Consider the following 18374-nt stretch of genomic DNA (forward strand, 5'->3'; position numbering starts at 1 on the left):
CTTTCACTTTCATCAAGAGGCTCTTTAGTTCCTCTTCACTTTCTGCCATAAGGGTGGTGTCATCTGTGTATCCGAGGTTATTGGTATTTCTTCCAGCAATCTTGATTCCAGCTTGTGCTTCATCCAGCCTGGCATTTCGCATGATGTGCTCTGCATATAAGTTAAATAAGCAGGGTGACAATATACAGCCTTGATGTACTCCTTTCCCAATTTGGAACCAGTTTGTTGTTCCATGTCCAATTTAACTGTTGCTTCTTGACCTGCATACATATTTCTCAGGAGGCAGGTCAGGTGGTCTGGTATTCCTGTCTCTTTAAGAATTTTTCACAATTTGTTGTGATCCACACAGTCAAAGGCTTTGGCATAGTCAGTGAAGCAAAAGTAGTTTTTCTGGAACTCTCTTGCTTTTTCAGTGATCCACCAGATGTTGGTTCCTGTGCCTTTTCTAAATCCAGCTTGAACATCTGAAAGTTCATGGTTCACATACTGTTGAAGCCTGGCTTGGAGAATTTTGAGCATTACTTTGCTAGCATGTGAGATGAGTGCAGTTGTGCAGTCATGAACTCCTTATTGCCAAATTCAGAGTTAAATTGAAGAAAGTAGGGAAAACCACTAGGCCATTCAGGTATGACCTAAATCAAATCCCTTACGATTATACAGTGAAAGTGACAAATAGATTCAAGGGATTAGATCTGATAGACAGAGTACCTGAAGAACTATGGACAGAGGTTCACGACATTGTACAGAAGGCAAGGATCAAGACCATCCCCAAGAAAAAGAAATGCAAAAAGGCAAAATGGTTGTCTGACAAGGCCTTACAAATAGCTGAGAAAAGAGTAAGCAAAAGGCAAAGGAGAAAAGGGAAGATATACCCATTTGAATGCAGAGTTCCGAAGAATAGCAAGGAGAGATAAGAAAGCCTTCCTCAGCAATCAGTGGAAAGAAAGAGAAGAAAACAATAGAATGGGAAAGACTAGAGATCTCTTCAAGAAAATGAGAGATACCAAGGGAACATTTCTTGCAAAGATGAGCACAATAAGGGACAGAAATGGTTTGGACCTAACAGAAGAGGTGGCAAGAATACACAGAACTATACAAAAAAGATCTTCATGACCCAGATAATCAGATGGTGTGATCACTCACCTAGAGCCAGACATCCTGGAATGTGAAGTCAAGTGGGCCTTAGGAAGTCTCACTACGAACAAAGCTAGTGGAGGTGATGGAATTCCAGCTGAGCTATTTCAAATCCTAAACGATGATGCTGTGAAAGCGCTGTACTCAATATGCCAGCAAATATGGAAAACTCAGCAGTGGCCACAGGACTGGAAAAGGTCAGTTTTCATTCCAATCCCAGAGAAAGGCAGTGCTGAAGAATGTTCAAACTACCACATAATTGCACTCATCTCACACGCTAGCGTACACTTATTTTCACAGAATAAATGTGTTTATGAAAGGCTTGTAGAAACATTTTAAAAGAAATTTCACTCTAGTTTCTCTCTGTTTAAAATGTAATTTAGGAAAGAAATGTAATATGAAGAATCCTTTTTGTAGTTGTGATTTTTAAAAATACCCTTCCCTTACTCCTCAGTTGATCTGGATACATAGATGAACATCAGTCAGCTCTGATTCAGTTACCCATATGGGAATATTTAGGATTGCTTGGTCATGTCTGGATAATAAAATGTCAAGCTGTAGTTGTACGTGCCAATATGTCAAATTCATCTTTTCCTGTTTACATTTACTGTCATTGCAACTGTCTGATTCACGTGTCTCCAAGGTATATGATACTTGTCTTCACTCCAACTTCATACTTTTTAAAAGATTTAAATATGTTTGTGTTTAGGTGGAATGCAAGATTACAACTACATCTGGGCCCAGTGTTTTGAAATTACGTTGGAGCTGTCATGCTGTAAATATCCTCGCAAGGAGAAGCTTCCAGGCTTCTGGAAGGATAACAAAGATTCGCTGATTGAATATATAAAACAGGTGCACATAGGTTTGTAAGATTTTCTTATTAATTCATATTATCATAAAATATAGCATCTGGCAAAACCTTTGGGTTGAGAAAATGCAAGCCCCTATTTCTGTTTTCTGGGTCTAGCCTCATTTTTAGTACCAAAACTAACGGTTCAGAATTCTCTCTGCATGAGCATCTGCAGCATATGAAAAATGCAGCACCCATCAGCTCATGTAAGAGAAAGGATAGTGTGTGTTACTTTAATATGGAGATGTAAAATCCAGAGTACTTCTAATTTTACATGTTGAATGACCTGGCAAAAGATCAATAAAACAGGCTGTAACTCTGTTACATCATCACCCATTTAGAAAGAAGCCAAGTTTGCTTGTCATTTGCCATTTAATACCACAGATCCAGAGAATGTTGGACATGCCATTTTACATTTTTTCCTAGAACTGGTGGTGACCTAGCACCATTGGCTTCAACCCCTCCCACCTCTCAACTGTGCCAAATGACCAGGCACTGGGAGTCTTTGCAGCCTGTTTTTTTGATGCCTGTCTGACCGTTATGACAGATGAGCGGACGGTGTGAGAAGAGCAGTCATTTCTCAGACATGTGCAACAGACTCACCAGGAGGGTTTGTTAAAACATGGATTGCCAGGCCCATCCTCAGAGTTTCTGATTTAGTGGGTCTGGAATGATGGACATCTTCCCTGGTGATGCGGATGCTGCAGGTCCAGCGACTACTCTTTGAAAACCATTGCATGAGAACAGCACATCGCTTGTGGTGATGGTGGAACCTTGGGCAGGGTGTGGAAGGCTCTTCTGCATTGCCCGTGTTATTTTTCTCCATTCAGAACAGTTGGGGGAAGCAAAGCATCAAGAATTCGAGTAACAGTTATGCTACCATATGAAACCAAAAGTGGAGTGTGTGTGTGTTGAAGAAGTTTTCATCATGGACCTATTGCATAATTGCAGAATTCCTGGAATTTCTGCATGCTTCACACCAAAGCTTCCCACCTGCTGCAAAGAGATGGGGTAGTTGAGGGGTACAGGGCTGAGCGCAGGGACAATCAGAAGCTTCTCCTGGCCATACATCCCGAACATGGATATTCCTTCCCCCTTTCATACTTGACCCCCAACCGCTTGCCATCCCAAAACACAAGTACAGAAAGATTATGTATTTTTTAATATTTATTTTTATTTATTTGGCTGCACTGGGTCTTAATTGTGGCACGCAGGATCTTTAGTCGTGGCATGCGAACTCTTGTGTGCATGTGGGGTCTAGGCCCCCTGCATTGGGAGCACAGAGTCTTAGCCACTGGACCACCCAGGAGGTTCCCAGAAATAATATTTTTGAATTGGCAGGACTGCATCTAACTGGCTGAGACATTAATGGAGTAGGTTGATGGGGGATATTACAAAATGTAGTATTACCAGCATCTTAGTGTACTTTAACCAGCATCTTAATAATTTTTATTGAGCTTATTATTGGGTCTTTTTCCTTTTTCATTATGTCACCAGACTCTGTTCTGGTGTTTCTCCTTTTGACTTTCTTCACAAGGCACATTTCTACTTTGGCTGTAGCTTCTACCTATACCAATCTTTTAGTGTAAACTCTAAAAATTCCTCCTTTAGAAGAGTAAAACTGGGAATGCGATGGAACACAAAATACACTCTATGAATTTCAAACTAGCTGGAAAGATTACGGTACTACTGGGCCCCATTAAGGTGGGCTCTGAAATATAATGCTAAAATAATATTGTCAGCGAAGGAGCTTTGTAAACTGTTAAATAACATACAAATTATGGCCTAAGCATTATTGTTATTAATTTAAAGCATTTACAAGTCCATTTAACTAGATTTTATAAAGAATATTCATCTATCTGCGTGTCCCTATAATCAGATGCGCACAGTTCACTTAAACCATATGTATTAATGTATATTAATACATCAACACTGCCCCCTTGTGGTGTAAGACAGGTGTTTGTTTGTTTTCCTCCCTAGTTTAATAATGAAACCCTATTTCAAAATACTTTTTTTTTTTTTACTTTACAATATTGTATTGGTTTTGCCATACATCAACATGCATCCGCTGTACTGATACAGCATGGTTACTGTTACCTGATAGAGAGGTTCTCTCCATATTGGTGCCCAATGGGAAGCCAAAGAGTATATTTGTGGATAATGGAAACAAACATTTCTTTACCATTATTGCTCTGGTTTAAGAAAATTATTGAGGTTTGTCAAGGTGCATCACATTCATTGGTTCAGTTTCACCACTTGCTATGATGCTAAGATCTGAGATTTCCAGGTGGGTCAAAGACTCTGGTAAGTCGTCCTGGTCTGGGAAGGAAAGGCCTCTTGCTCTAACGGAAGAACCTAGTCTAGAGCAGGGGTCCCCAACCAATGCAATGCGCTTGACTCATACCAAAACCATCCCTCCACCCCTGGTCTGTAGAAAAATTGTCTTCTATGAAACCTGTCTGTGGTGATGAAAGGGTTGAGGACCACACTGGTCTAGAGGGCAGGAGCCTGGGTAAAGCCTAAGCTGTTCTGTTATCTGCCTGTGTGAAATCTTGCCAAGTCACTTGCCTCGACTGTTTTTAGTCAACTGATAGCTGGGACTAACAGCATACGCCTTGCCTCACCCCAGCTTATTCTAAGGTTCTGATTGGTCGTTCTTTCAATTAAATCTCACCTCCAACCTCAGTCTAAACTCAGGCTCTTTGTTGCTGTGTCGTCAAGCTTAAGAGGGTTGACCAGGCTCAGGCTGAGATGAGGGTAAGGCAGACATTAAGGTGAGTCTGAATTCTAGGGACCTGGAATGTCCCAAACGTTCCCTCTCTGGGGAGAAGTAAAGATGAGCAAGACATAACATTATCTGCTGCTGTCCTCTCCCCTGAACTCCTTAGAGCAGAGCTGAATCCAGAGGTTACGGGGTGCCCACAGCACCCAGAAACCTAGGCCCAGCAACCTGGGCCCGAGAGAATCTGGTATGTGCTGAGTGCCAGAAGCCTGAGAGACACGGATAACGCATCTGTCATGGGATCCAAAGTCAGTGACACCTGTGCTCATCAGGTGGGGACATGGGAATGAACAGTCCCCTGAAAACGACCAGCTCAGACTGCGCTCTGGCCAGTTCTTGCCCGGAATGTGCTTTTCATCCACGGAACTTGATACATCCCCAAGGGATGTACATTTATTTCTCCCCCTCATTTCCAGGTGTGGCCACAAAATTTAAGTCTCAGATTTCATTCTCCTTTGCCTATTACATGAACTTTTTTCAAAATTTTGCCTTTTGTTCTCCTGATGTCATAGTGCTGACTTTTATCTGAAAATCTTTGGATCTACTGGTCTTTTTAATTTTTTCCCCATTTTCAATTTTAACATATCAAAATAAATCATCTCTTTTGGTAAAACAATCACTTGTAAGTGAAAAGTTTGGCGGTGCCTGGACAGAGTATTGAACAGACATATAAGATCAAAAGGTAGCTTACAATTGGCTGGTGGTATGGGGTTATCCTCTAATAGAAATTCTGTAGTTAAGCATGGTCTGTGTTTGTTCGTAACAGTGATGTTCAGATATTCCCAACTTGAACTACTGTCTCTAGGTTTGGGTAAGGGGTATATAGAAATGAATCTTTTAATCTTTAGAGGACATTGAATGAAAGTCAAACTCAAATATGAAGACTTTAGCAACTGACCTGAATCCAAATTACTCTTCGTTTCCCCGTACTTGAGGATAGGCAGACTATAGGTCCCTGGAAATCTTTCTTTAGTTTCACAGATGATATAGGGGGGCTGTGTGGGTATCTAAGGTCATCCAAAAACACTGTTCATAGGCTGTCAAAAAATTCAGATCTGTTCTGTTAAAGCGTAACAACCATTTCCAGCCAAGAAGGAAATGCTAACTTTTTTTAAATTTGAAGTATAATTGATTTACAGTGTCTTAATTTCTGCTGAACAGCAAAGTGACTCAGTTTTATATATGTATATATAACATATAGTTTTATATATTTTTTATATTCCTTTCTGATTTATCACAGGATATCGAATATAGTTCCTGGTAGGACCTTGTTGTTTATCCATTCTAGACAGCTTGCATCTGCTAATCCCCAACCCCCAGGACATCCCTGTCCCACCACCTACCCCTTGGCAACTGTTCTGTCTGTGGTCTGTATGTATGTACATCTTCTTTATCCATTCATCTGCCAAAGGACATTCATGTCTTGACCTTTGTGAATAGTGCTGTTAACACAGGGATACATGTATCTTTTTGAATTATAGTTTTGTCTGGATACATGACAGGGAGTGGGATTGCTGGATTATATAGCAATACTATTTTCAGTTTTTTGAAGCATCTGCATACTGTTTTCCATAGAGACTGCACCAACTTACATTTCTATCAACACTGTAGGCAGGTTTCCTTTTCTCCATACCCTCTCCAGCATTTGTTATTTGTAGACTTTTTAATGATGGCCATTCTAACCAGGGTGCTGCTGCTAAGTTGCTTCAGTCATGTCCGACTCTGTGCAACCCCATAGATGGCAGCCCACCAGACTCCCCCGTCCCTGGGATTCTCCAGGCAAGAACACTGGAGTGGGTTGCCATTTCCTTCTCCAATGCATGAAAGTGAAAAGTGAAAGTGAAGTCGCTCAGTCCTGTCCAACTCTTAGAGACCCCATGGACTGCAGCCTACCAGGCTCCTCCATCCATGGGATTTTCCAGGCAAGAGTACTGGAGTGGGGTGCCATCGCCTTTTCTGTAACCAGGGTGAGATGGTATCTAATTGTAGTTTTGATTTGCATCCTTTTATGCCTGTTGGCCATCTGTACGTCATCTTTGGAGAACTGTCTAGTTCTGCCCATTTTGTTAAATCTTTTTGAGTTGTATGAGCTGTTTATATAGGAGGTTTAGTCACTAGGTCGTGTCCGACTCTTGTGACCCCATGGACTGTAGCCTGCCAGGCTCCTCTGTCTATGGGATTCTCCAGGCAAGAATACTGGAGTGGGTTGCCATTTTCTTCTCCAGGGTATCTTCCCGACCCAGGAATTGAACCCAGGTCTCCTGCATTGCAGGCAGATTTTTTACCAACTAAGCTATAAGGGAAGCCCTGCTGTTTATATATTCTGGAGATTAATCCTTTGTCAGTCGCATCATTTGTAAATATTTTCTCCCAGTCGTCTTTTCGTTTATGATTTCCCTTGCTGTGCAAAAGCTTATAGTTTGATTAGGTCCCATTTGTTTTTGTTTTTATTTCTATTGACTTGGGAAACTTAAGAAAACTGCTGTGATTTACATCAGAGAATGTTTTGCCTATGTTCTCTTCTAGGAGTTTTATAGTGTCATGTTTTATATTTAAGTCTTTAAGACATTTGGAGTTTATTTCTGTGTATGGTGTGTGTTCTAACTTCATTAATATACATGCAGCTGTCCAGCTTTCCCGACACCACTTGCTAAAGAGACTGTCTTTTCTCCATTGTATATTTCTTTTGTCTCCTTTGTTGAAGATTGACCATAGGTTGGTGGGTTTATTTCTGGGCTCTCAGTTCTGTTCCATTGATCTATATGTCTGTTTTTGTGCCAGTACCATGCTGTTTTGATTACTGTTTGCTGATTATTTTAAAGTACCATGGAATTTTTTTCTTGGTATATTCTGCCTTGCATCCTGAATCTTTTTAAACTTTTTTATATTGGAGTATAGCCAATCAACAATGTTGTGATAGTTTCAAACATCCTGAGTCTTATTCTAGCATTATCTTAGATGTTAAAGGATGGTATAAAGTCAATTTCAAAGATAGCTTACTTTTCTATGAGCTTTGGGGTTGGGTTTTTTTTTTTTTTTTTGGTTTTGAAGATGAAAAATACAAAAGATGCCAACACACATACTGCCAGTACCACAAGCTATCTTGCGTAAATGCAGATTTTCCAAGTGGTAGGAAGACTATGAGCTAGTTCAGAGCCCTAAGAAAGGAAGATCTAAGCAGAGCTTCTTTCCTCACATATTCTTGCTCCTGAGGAACAAAGTTGAATTGAGATCCCAGCAATTTATGTAGTATATCTATTCAACTTCAGACTTACACAGCTGGGGTCTTTCTATTCCTTTGTATCATTTTTCTTATCCAAATAAGAAAGAGAAGGATTAAGAAACGGATTAATATTTGTTGATCCTCCTCTTGTATTTGATCTTCATGACAATCCTGGAAGGTATATACATATTATGCCCATTTTATAGGTGATGGAATTGAGGCTTGGGAATGTTTAGTGACTTGGGACGTGATGGAAATCTCTCTTCAAAAAAACAATGCCACCAAAATTCAATGAATAAATACAGAATCAGGTTACTAAATTATGACTGATGTTTAACAGTTGAGTACTACCTGAAGATCAAAAGGATACATATGACCCTTGAACAACACATGTATGAACTGCATGAATGCACTTATATGCGTGGGGTGGAGTCGGGGACTGGTTTTGTTTTTTCATTAAATATGTACTCTAGTAATACCCAGTTCATGGTTGGTGGACTCTGCCAGTGCTGAGAGAGCAAACCATAAAGCTGTATGTGGATTTTCAACTGTGTGGAGGGTTGATGTCTCTAACACTTGCATTGTCCAAAGGTTAACTCTAGTAGGAATAAGTATAAATGGAACCTATTTTTTTTTTAAATGCAAAAGAGGAAAAAATCAAAGTGGAGATTTACATTTGATTACATTGAAAAAAAATGAGAAGGAAATATGGAATTTAATAACTTTTATCTTTGTGGCCTCTTCTCATTTATGTCATTAAGATAACATTTGTCAACAAAGTAGACAAACTGAGATGGGAAAACATGATTTAAAATGAGTGGAGTCTTAAAATATATATGGCCTTTTATTAACTGTATTCTTGAAATTTCAAGGTGTCAAGAATACTCCTTGGTCTAATGTACCATTTAAAGTCTATGTTTCCTTATTGATTCTCTAACCGATCTGTTTGGTGATGAAAGTGGGGTATTAAAGTCCCCTACTATTACTGTCAATTTCTCCTCTTATGGCTGTTGGTATTTCCTTATATATTGAGGTGGTCCTAGGCTGGGTGCCTATATGTTCACAATTGTCTTATCTTCTTAGATTGATTCCTTGATCATTGTGTAGTGTCCGTCTTTGTCTCTTACAACAGTCTATTTCCACCATTCTGTCTTCCGGCTTACTCATCCGTTCTTCTGCCTGTTACTCCATTGATTCCTTCTAGGGTACTGTTTCATTTCAGTGATTGTGATTTTTGATCTCTTTGTTCTTTAGTTGTAGCTTTTCGTTGAACATTTCTTGTATCTTCTCAATCTATGCCTCCATTCTTCTTCTGAGATCTTGGATTATCTTTTCTATCATTACTCAGAATTCTTTTTCAGGCAGATTGCCTATCTCCCCTTCAATTAGTTTTTGTCCTGGCATTTTACCTTGTTCATTCATCTGGGACATAGTTCTCTGCCATTCTGTCTGATTTTCTGTGATTGCAGCCTCCATTCAACAGGCTGCAGGGTTGTAGCTCTTCTTGCGTCTGCTGTTGGCCTCCTGGTAGATGAGGCTGTTTAAGAGGCTTGTACAGGCTTCCAGGTGTGAGGGACTGATTTTTGCCCATTGGTGGGTAGATATGAGTTCTGTCCCTCTGGTGGGCAGGGCTGTGTCAGGGGGTGTGGTTAGTGGGCAGCTGTGTGCTCAAGAAGACATTAAACAGTCTGTCTGCTGATGGGTGAGGGATTATTTGGCCTGAGGCTTCCCAACATTGGCGCCTACAGGCTTTTGGGTGGGGACAAGTCTTGGTGAGAAAATGGCAGCCTTCCAGAGGGCTCGTGCCAATGAAAATTCCCCAGAACTACCACTGCCAGTGTCCCTGTCCCCGCAGTGAGCCACAGCCATCACCCCCACCTCCACGGTAGACCCTGCAATACTGGCAGGTAAGTCTGGCCCAGTCGATTATTTGGTCTTTGCTTTTTTCCTGGGTCCTGGTGCATATGAGATCCTGTGCGTGCCTGCCAATAATGGAATTTTTGTTTCCCCTAGTTTTGTGGAATTCCTGCTATCAAACCCCACTGGCCTTGAAAGCTAGATTCTCTAGGGACGACTCCTCTCCATTGCCCAACTCCCAGGCTGGGGAGCCTGATATGGAGCTCAGAACTTTCAATCCTATAGAACCTCTGTGGTATAATCATTTTCCAGCCTATGGGTCACCCACCCAACGTGTATGGGATTTGGTTTTATCAGGATTGTACCTCCCACCTACTGTCTCATTGTGGCTTCTTCTTTTTCTTTGAAGGTAGGGTATCTCTTGGTAGATTCCAGGGTTTTTTTTTTGTCAGTGGTGTTTCCATAAGAGGTGAGCTCTTGTCCTTCTACTCCACCATCTTGTCTCCTCTCTAATAACAGTGAATTTAAATGTGCAGTTCTAAAGGTTAGAAGTTCAATACCAGTCTCACTGGGCTAAAGTCCAGGTGTCAGCAGGACTGGTTCCTTCCAGAGACTCTTGAAACACATAGCTTTGAAAATGAGAGGGCATGCATCCATGAGACCCACAAAGCTATAGCAAACTGAAAAACAGTTCTTCAAGGAATCACACAGACTTACCTGGCTATCCCCCAGGACCTAGTGCTAAGGCAGCTGATGGAAAAGTGCCCAGTCTTTCTGTGAAAGAAGCCTAGTTGCCTGTCTGAAAGCTTCAGCCGGAGGGGCAGTCATTTCATTTAACACATATCTAGGGGTCAGCTGAAATACTCTCCAGAGATGGAGGCTGCCATCTTTGCCCTGTCCCTCCACCTCCCTGCAGGATCCCAGTGTCTCCTGGAAAGGAGTTTGTGCACTTGTCTGGTGCCCTGTTTTCTACAGTTGCCACCCAGGGGCCACCCCTTCATTTCCTGGTTCTGTTTGACCAGCAGGGCTTGTGTTGATGGATCCCACAGGACTGTAACAAACAGAAAAGGAGTTCTTAACCAGCTACACCCAGGACACAGTGGGAGAGGCAGCAGTAAAAACAGTCTTTTGGTGAAAGAGGACTATTAGTTTATCTTCATAGTTGTGGCCTAAGGAGCAGGCTTCTAATTAAATTTACATCTAGTGGCTGACTACAATCATCTCTAGATGTCATTGGGCACCATCTTCACTCTCAACTTGTCTTCAAGAAAGGAGCTTGTATACCCATCTAGCCCCTTGGCTTTTGTGGCTACTACCCAGAGAACACTTTCTTTGATAGCCTGATTCTCACGAGTTCAAAGAGATGATATCAAACAAAGAAATGGTTCTTAACTGGCTGTCACCCCAGGGCTCAGTGCAAAGGCAATAGACAGAAACACTCATCTCCTAGCCTTCCCTGAAAGAGAGAGATTTGTATACCTTCAAAGCTGCTGTCTGAGGGTTTGGCTTCCAGTACACCTGAACCTTTGTGCAAAATATTCCCCTTTGAGACACTAACAGGTCTTGGCATACTCTCAACTACGGGAGTCATTAAGACTAAAGTAAGCAGCTTGGGTAATCACAAAGATTTGAGACAAAACCCAGACCTGGGGCAGGGTTGAATAGTAAGTTCATCTCTTACATGAACCCACTCCTTCAAGACTGGGAGTGATAGTTGTTTTATCTAATGCATATAAACCAACACAGTGTCAGCACAGAGAACTACATTCCAAATCAAAGAACAAGATAAAACCCCAGAAAAGAGCTTAATGAAATAGAGGTAAGTGATGTACATGATAGAGTTCAAAGTAGTGGTCATAAAGATGCTCACTGAGTTCAGCAGAACTATGCATGAACAAAATAATTTCAATAGAAAGAAAATATAAGAAAGTACCAAATAGAAATCATGGAGCTTAAAAATACAGTAGAGGGGTTCAACAACACACTAGATGAGACAGGAGAAAGGTAAGTAAATCCAAAGACAGGACAATGGAATTCATCCAATCAGAGCAGCAAAAAGAAAAAGAATGAAAAAGAGTGAAGACGTGTTAAAGAACTTATGCGACAACATCAAGCAGACCAACATTTACATTATAGGAGTCCCCGAAGGTGCAGAAACAGAAAACTTACTTGAAGGGAAAAAAAGGCTCAAAAGTTCCCTAGCCTGGAACTTCCTAGAAGGAAGCAGACATCCAGATCAAGGAAACCTGGAGAATTCCAAATAAACCAAAAGAGACCCACATCAAGACATATTGTAATTAATATGTCAAAAGTTAAAGACAAATAAGAGATATCACCTTACCCCTGTTAGAATGGCTGTTGTCAAAAGACAAGAAGTAACAAGTGTTGGCAAGGATGTGGAGAAAAGAGAACCCTTCTGCACTATTGATAGGAATGTAAATTGGTGCAGCACTATGGAAACAGTATGGAGCTTCTAAGAAAAACTAGAAATAGAACTACTATATGATCCAGTAATTCTACTTAAGGGTATTTATCCAAAAGAAATGGAAGCAACTTAATCAGATGGATAAATAGATACAGAAAATGTGGTATGTTGAAATAAGTCCTGGGGAGGTAGTGTACAGCATGGTAAATATAGTTAATACTGTATGGTATACTTGAAATTTGATAAGAAAGTAAAATAAAAGTTATCAGCACAAGAAAAAAGTGTAACTATGTTAACTGAGCATATTTTGGTGAATATTTCACAGTACATACATATATTTAGCAATGTTGTATACCTAAAGGTAATATATTTTTATTTTATCTCAATTTTTTTTTTTAAAGTTTACCATCCCTCCTCAAATACTCTATTAACTCAGAATAGCTAATAAATATTGGGCTTATTTTTCTTAAACAATTATAAGATTTTTTTTCTTATGCCATAAAATGTGGTGTTAACACAATTCTTTTTTTGTCTTGCAGGTGTAAAGGGCCAAGTTTTTGATCAGAACCAGACTCCATTATCCAATGTAACTGTAGAAGTCCAAGACAGAAAACATATCTGCCCCTATAGAACCAACAAATTTGGAGAGTATTACCTCCTCCTCTTGCCTGGATCCTATGTAATAGAGGTAAGTATACAATGCTAGTTACTGTTATTAAAATACTATAGAACACAATACTTACTCACCTAGAAAGGATGTAAAAGTAAGTCTGGAATATGCAAAAGGAGATCCATCAGTACAGAATAAAAAGTCAGTGTCAGATCTGCATCTGTCAGAGGGAGAGCGTAAAGTGGCAATAATAAAAACAAACTCAAAATCATGTTTCTTCCCCAACTGGAAATTTTTAAAATAGAAGCCAGATCACATTTCTCGTGATAAAAAATGGAACAAACCCTATAACAACAACCAACATAGTCAAAGTTCTTCCAAGCTTCATGAAATACCAGTTTAACACCTATTCCATGAACTGATTGGGACACAAGTTCCTTAGGATTCATTACAAATAAAATGTGATCCACAAAGTCTACCAGCATATTAAGTAACACGTATTTTTGCAGCCTTCTCATAAGCAGATGAAGGTCAGTTTTTCAATCAATCCAAGTAAAATTCCAGATTTTAATTCTATTTAGATGAATGGTTCTGAGGCTTTTCTTCTGTAAGGATACATGGCCTAGTTTGAGGCTGAGTGGGTTTATACAAATCAGCTAAATGAATAAGTAGCTGATTTAGTAGGCCAGATTGTGCCTCTTCCTTTTTGACGTGGCTTTATCTAGAATGTCAAGTTATATCTAGTTTGTTTAGTGGGTCTAATGCCAGCCATAGCATACCTTCCATACAGAGCTATTCCTGAGAAGGTAGTCATTTATTCTGTAGTAAAAACTGGCTTTGTAGTTACTTTGTCTTTAGGACATAAAAAAAAGGCATGCTTTTCAGTTTGTAAAACTCTGTAGGATTAAAAACTCCCGCTCCAGAAAGTGAAAGAAAGTGAAAGTGAAGTCGCTCAGTCGTGTCCGACTCTTTGCGACCCCATGGACTGTAGCCCACCAGGCTTCTCCATCCATGGTATTTTCCAGGCAAGAATACTGGAGTGGGTTGCCATTTCCTTCTCCAGGGGATCTTCCCGATCCAGGGGTTATCCCCAAAGTGCCCAGCACACATCCTTTTCTTGAGTGTCTCTCCTCCTACCGAGGAGATAGACAGAACTGGAAAGACCCAACTCACTGTGAATCTTTGCCTAAAAAAGGCCCTTTTTTTCCTGGGACATTTTCATTATATGAAAAAAAAAGGGTTTTCCTTGTGGTGAATCTAAATTGTTTTTATGCAATCCCATAAATAAGCCACATCTTAGATCTATGTATACGTATAACAGGTTCACTTTGCTGTACACCTGAAACTAAACACTTGTAAATCAACCGTACTCTAATACAATTTAAAGTTATAAATCGTTGATTTCCAATTAGTGAGACTAACACAGCACAAATCAGCTTTCGTTACTAACTCTAGGACAAAAGGCGAAGGTAAGACTGTGGAAGCGGAGATGAATAACTAAATACAGGCTAGTTAGTGGTCATGTAAATGTTATTCCCCATTCTCTTCTCCCTCTACCATATATAATGAAAGCATTTCTCAGTAAATAACAGTCCATAGTTTAGCATTTGTCGTTATTTTCCTGATCATTTCCTCCACCAAAAAGATAAATCTAGCTGAAGATTCAGATTCATGGACAAAACCAGGTAAAATCAAAGCTTTTTAAGGAAGCAATAACATTATATATATACAGAAATATATAAAATCAGTTTCAGGAAAATGGAATAAATTTGAGAAAAGATTTCCACTTATAAATAATCTTGATTCCGAATCAGGATAGTAAGTAGAGATTGGGACAAAGAGAAACAGTCAACTCTTTTACCTTTGCAATCCGTGATAAATGATGGGGACAGAAATCAGTCTGTTGCTTTTGAATTCTGACATCTCCAGATAAAGGAACTGTCTTTATTTCACTTTGTAATTCTCGGCAACGGCATTAACAACAGTACTCCGTATCAACAGGATAATTCATTCAGCAAGCAGGACTGAAGCTGTTTTTAACACCCAGGGAGACCTGGCAGGTTGTTACATGTGTTTCATAAAGGCTGCATTTTAGTGGTGGATATCAGTGTTTTCAGTGCTGGCACCACAAAACATCTGAAATCACTCAGATAACTGTTTCTCGTTTCCTCTCAGGTTACAGTCCCTGGACATGATCCACATCTCACAAAGGTGACTATTCCCCCCAAATCCCAGAACTTCAGTGCTCTTAAAAAGGATATTTTACTTCCATTCAGAGGGCAATTGAATCATATCTCAGAATCAAATCCTTTATGTCCCAGGATTCCTCTTTACAGTGAACTGCAAGGCCACTCAGCTGCAACAAAACCCAGTCTGTTCTTATTTTTAGTGACTCTTTTTCACATATTGTTCAAATAAAGCAAAATGTGAAACTCAACCCCCATCATCACCTGGAATCAGGGATTAATCATGCCAGGTTACTGCAACTCTTAACTCCCTCTGTGGGACCTTGATTGGATAAATTCCATGATCCTTCCCTAAGAAGAGAAATGTTTGTTTTCAAATCCTGCAATGAGCAATGTATGGTGATAATGAAAGGAATGATTTAGTCTTAATATGGAAGATACCTGCCCATCAAGTACTGCTCACTTACACTTAATCTTGAAGTGGTCTTAGAAATTTATAAGAAGTTAAACTTGAGAAGCTAAAAAAAGTTCCTGCAAGGGGAAAAAAAAGAAAACTAATTTTGTATACAGCCAGCCATTTGAATATAAGCGATGAAGATGAATATTTATTGATTACCTATTACATACATGAGTCGGGAAGATCCCCTGGAGGAGGAAATGGCAATCCACTCCAGTATTCTTGCCTGAAAAATCCCATGGACAGAGGAGCTTGGCGGGGCTACAGTCCAAAAGGTGGCAGAGTTGGACACAGCTGAATGAGCATATAGCATACTATTAAGACATGCAAGACCTTGCCATGGGTGCTCTGTGTGAAGAGATGGTGCCATATATAATTTTCAGTACAGGGAGAAATGATATAGGACTGGGAATATTAAGTTCTGCCAATGTTCTAAGGAAATGTAAGAGAAAATAGGCAACCATGTCCCAGAAGCCCAAGAAAATACAGACCTGATGGGATGACAAATTTGTCTACAGAGCCCCCAAAATAATAGGTTAAGTAAGGGTCCCTGCCTTTCTGAAACCGGATGCCACAGTCCTCAGTTATGCTGATGATCCCCAAAGGCCGGACTTCAGACTCAGGTCTGACTGCCCACTGGACACATCTACCTGGGTGTGACCCATAAATACCTCAAACTCATCATGTTGAAAAACTGTACATACTTTTCTCACCAGAGCTGCTTTTCCTCCTGCATTCTCTGTCTCAGTTACTGATAGCACCAAACTAAAAACCTGGAAGTCCCCCTTAATACCTCCTCCTGCTCCTTCATCCCCTCTATTCAGTCAGTCCCTGACTTTCATTTACAATAACAAATAACAAAGATTGTTATCAAATAACAATATGAAAGGAATTTTAAAGGATTCAAATTATTATTATTCAAATTCAAATATGAAATCATTCCTTTCACATGTTATCAAATAGCAAAGACTTCAAATAACAATAAAGATTGTTATTTGTGTTGACTGATTCTACGTTGTCTTGATGGCTACTAAGACCACCAGATTTAGGCCATCATAACTCACCTGAACCACAGCAACAGCTTTACTGGTCTCTTGCTCCCAGCCTTCTCCTCTTCAAACGCAACCTCCATGTAGCACTAGGGAAAGGGGCTATAAAAACAATCAGCAATCAACTGCATGTAGTTCCTACACACAGAACATGCCGTGAGTGTTCCCTGTGTCTGGCAGTGCCATTCTGACCCACTACATTTTCTTTCCCACTCCACCTTTAAACCTCAGTTAAGGCTGTCTATTGGGTGCAGAGTTTCTGTTTAAGGTAAGGAAGTTCTGAAAATAGTGATGATGGTTGTACAACATTGTACAGTATTTAATGCCAGTGAATTGTATACTCAAACTGGTTAAAATGGTCTTATGTATAAAGATAGTAACTATTACATATTAAAACAATGTTTCATAAGGTGCTTTGTGATCATGTACTCTACAAAGTGAAGGTTTCAAGGCATACAGGCTATGTAAATTACATCTTTCTTGTTGATGTGAAACTACAACAGAAATAAAGACTAGTCTGTTAAGAGTAAACAAAGAAAACTTAAAGATCGATGATTCCCTTTAAAAAGAAAAAGGAAACCTCAGTTCAGGTTTCAATTCCCTTGGGAAACCTTTGCTGACGGTTGTCCATTTCATTTCTCAGTTTCACTGCGCCACCCACTAACCCGTTGATCTGAGGACCCCTGCCTCTTTGCTCCCAAATTACACAGGTTACTTCTGTTATGGGACTTACCACACTGTATTATGATCTTCTACTTCCATGGCTGATTTTCTCTGGTAGAGTGTGAGGTCTTTGAGACCAAGGTCTACTTAATTTGTTTGGAAAATTTATTTATTCTCAAATCCTAGCACACGGTGAGAATTGAATAAATGAACTAAATGCTCCAGCAAACTGCTATACTTAAAACATTATGTATACGAATTAGGTTAAGGGGGTTGGGTGGTTATCAAACAGAAAAATATAGCAACTGCGGTAAGCAGATTTCTGAGTGCTGTGTATTCCTCATGGAAAGTGAGTTGCTTTAGTTCTTAAATTGAAAGTTCTATACGATCTGGAAACAAAATATCTTTTCCTAGGGAATACAGAAAAACGAACATAGCATATTGTCTCACTGTAACAGGGAAAGTTGCTTATTGAGAAATTTGGTTCTTATTCTACACAGTGATAATACAGTTGATGCCTATTTTATGACTGATTTAGACAGGGTGGAAGGGGAGAAAATTTTGGTTCAAGAGAAAAAACTTCACAGCACCTAAAGCAGAAATTTGGGGAGACACTTTAATTTCATTACAGACTTTTACATTATATCACTGATAAGTAGACATTGTACTGTATTGATCATAAATTGTTATATCATACTTTAGCATATGAACTACTCCATAGCCTTTTATAGATGTTGCATAAGATGATTTTACAAGTTTTCTCAGTGACTTTCTTTTGTACTATAATTAAGAAATTAAAACATACAAATTGTCTAAGACTATAAAGTCTTGTTGGGTAGGGGCCATGACTACCTCTGAATTCAGTAAAAATCAGAATATTTCTGATTCTCAATAAAGAATTAATATTCCTATAAATAATGAGTGCTGCTCTTTCCATTATGTTACTTTGAAAACACATACTTACACCAGTGTACAAAGTCCACATACCAGAAAGAACTGGTTGTCATCAAACAAAGCCTGGGAAAGACCAAATCTAATGACCTTTTATGAGGCAATAATATTGCAATAACTCTTCAAAGCCTAGATAGCCCTTCCAGGAGAGACGTATATGACATATATGTTATATGACATATACTCA

The 18374-nt window shown here is 39.6% G+C and overlaps 1 protein-coding gene across 3 annotated transcripts in view; it reads left to right on the plus strand.

The window, feature by feature from the left end:
* The window catches only part of CPM (carboxypeptidase M), an 80299-nt gene that overhangs the window by 57181 nt on the left and 4744 nt on the right, over positions 1-18374 (plus strand). For 2 of the 3 annotated variants that reach the window (XM_019960847.2, XM_019960848.2), the window contains 3 exons: positions 1844-1996; positions 12811-12959; positions 15057-18154. In XM_019960847.2, coding sequence (XP_019816406.1) covers positions 1844-1996; positions 12811-12959; positions 15057-15299 — 545 coding nt within the window. In that variant the 3' untranslated portion in view covers positions 15300-18154. Of the gene's footprint in view, positions 1-1843; positions 1997-12810; positions 12960-15056; positions 18155-18374 lie in introns of those variants that run through there. The other variant, XM_019960849.2, reaches the window with a different exon arrangement.

Source organism: Bos indicus, chromosome 5 (genome assembly GCF_029378745.1).
Source record: "Bos indicus isolate NIAB-ARS_2022 breed Sahiwal x Tharparkar chromosome 5, NIAB-ARS_B.indTharparkar_mat_pri_1.0, whole genome shotgun sequence".
Taxonomy (NCBI): domain Eukaryota; kingdom Metazoa; phylum Chordata; class Mammalia; order Artiodactyla; family Bovidae; genus Bos; species Bos indicus.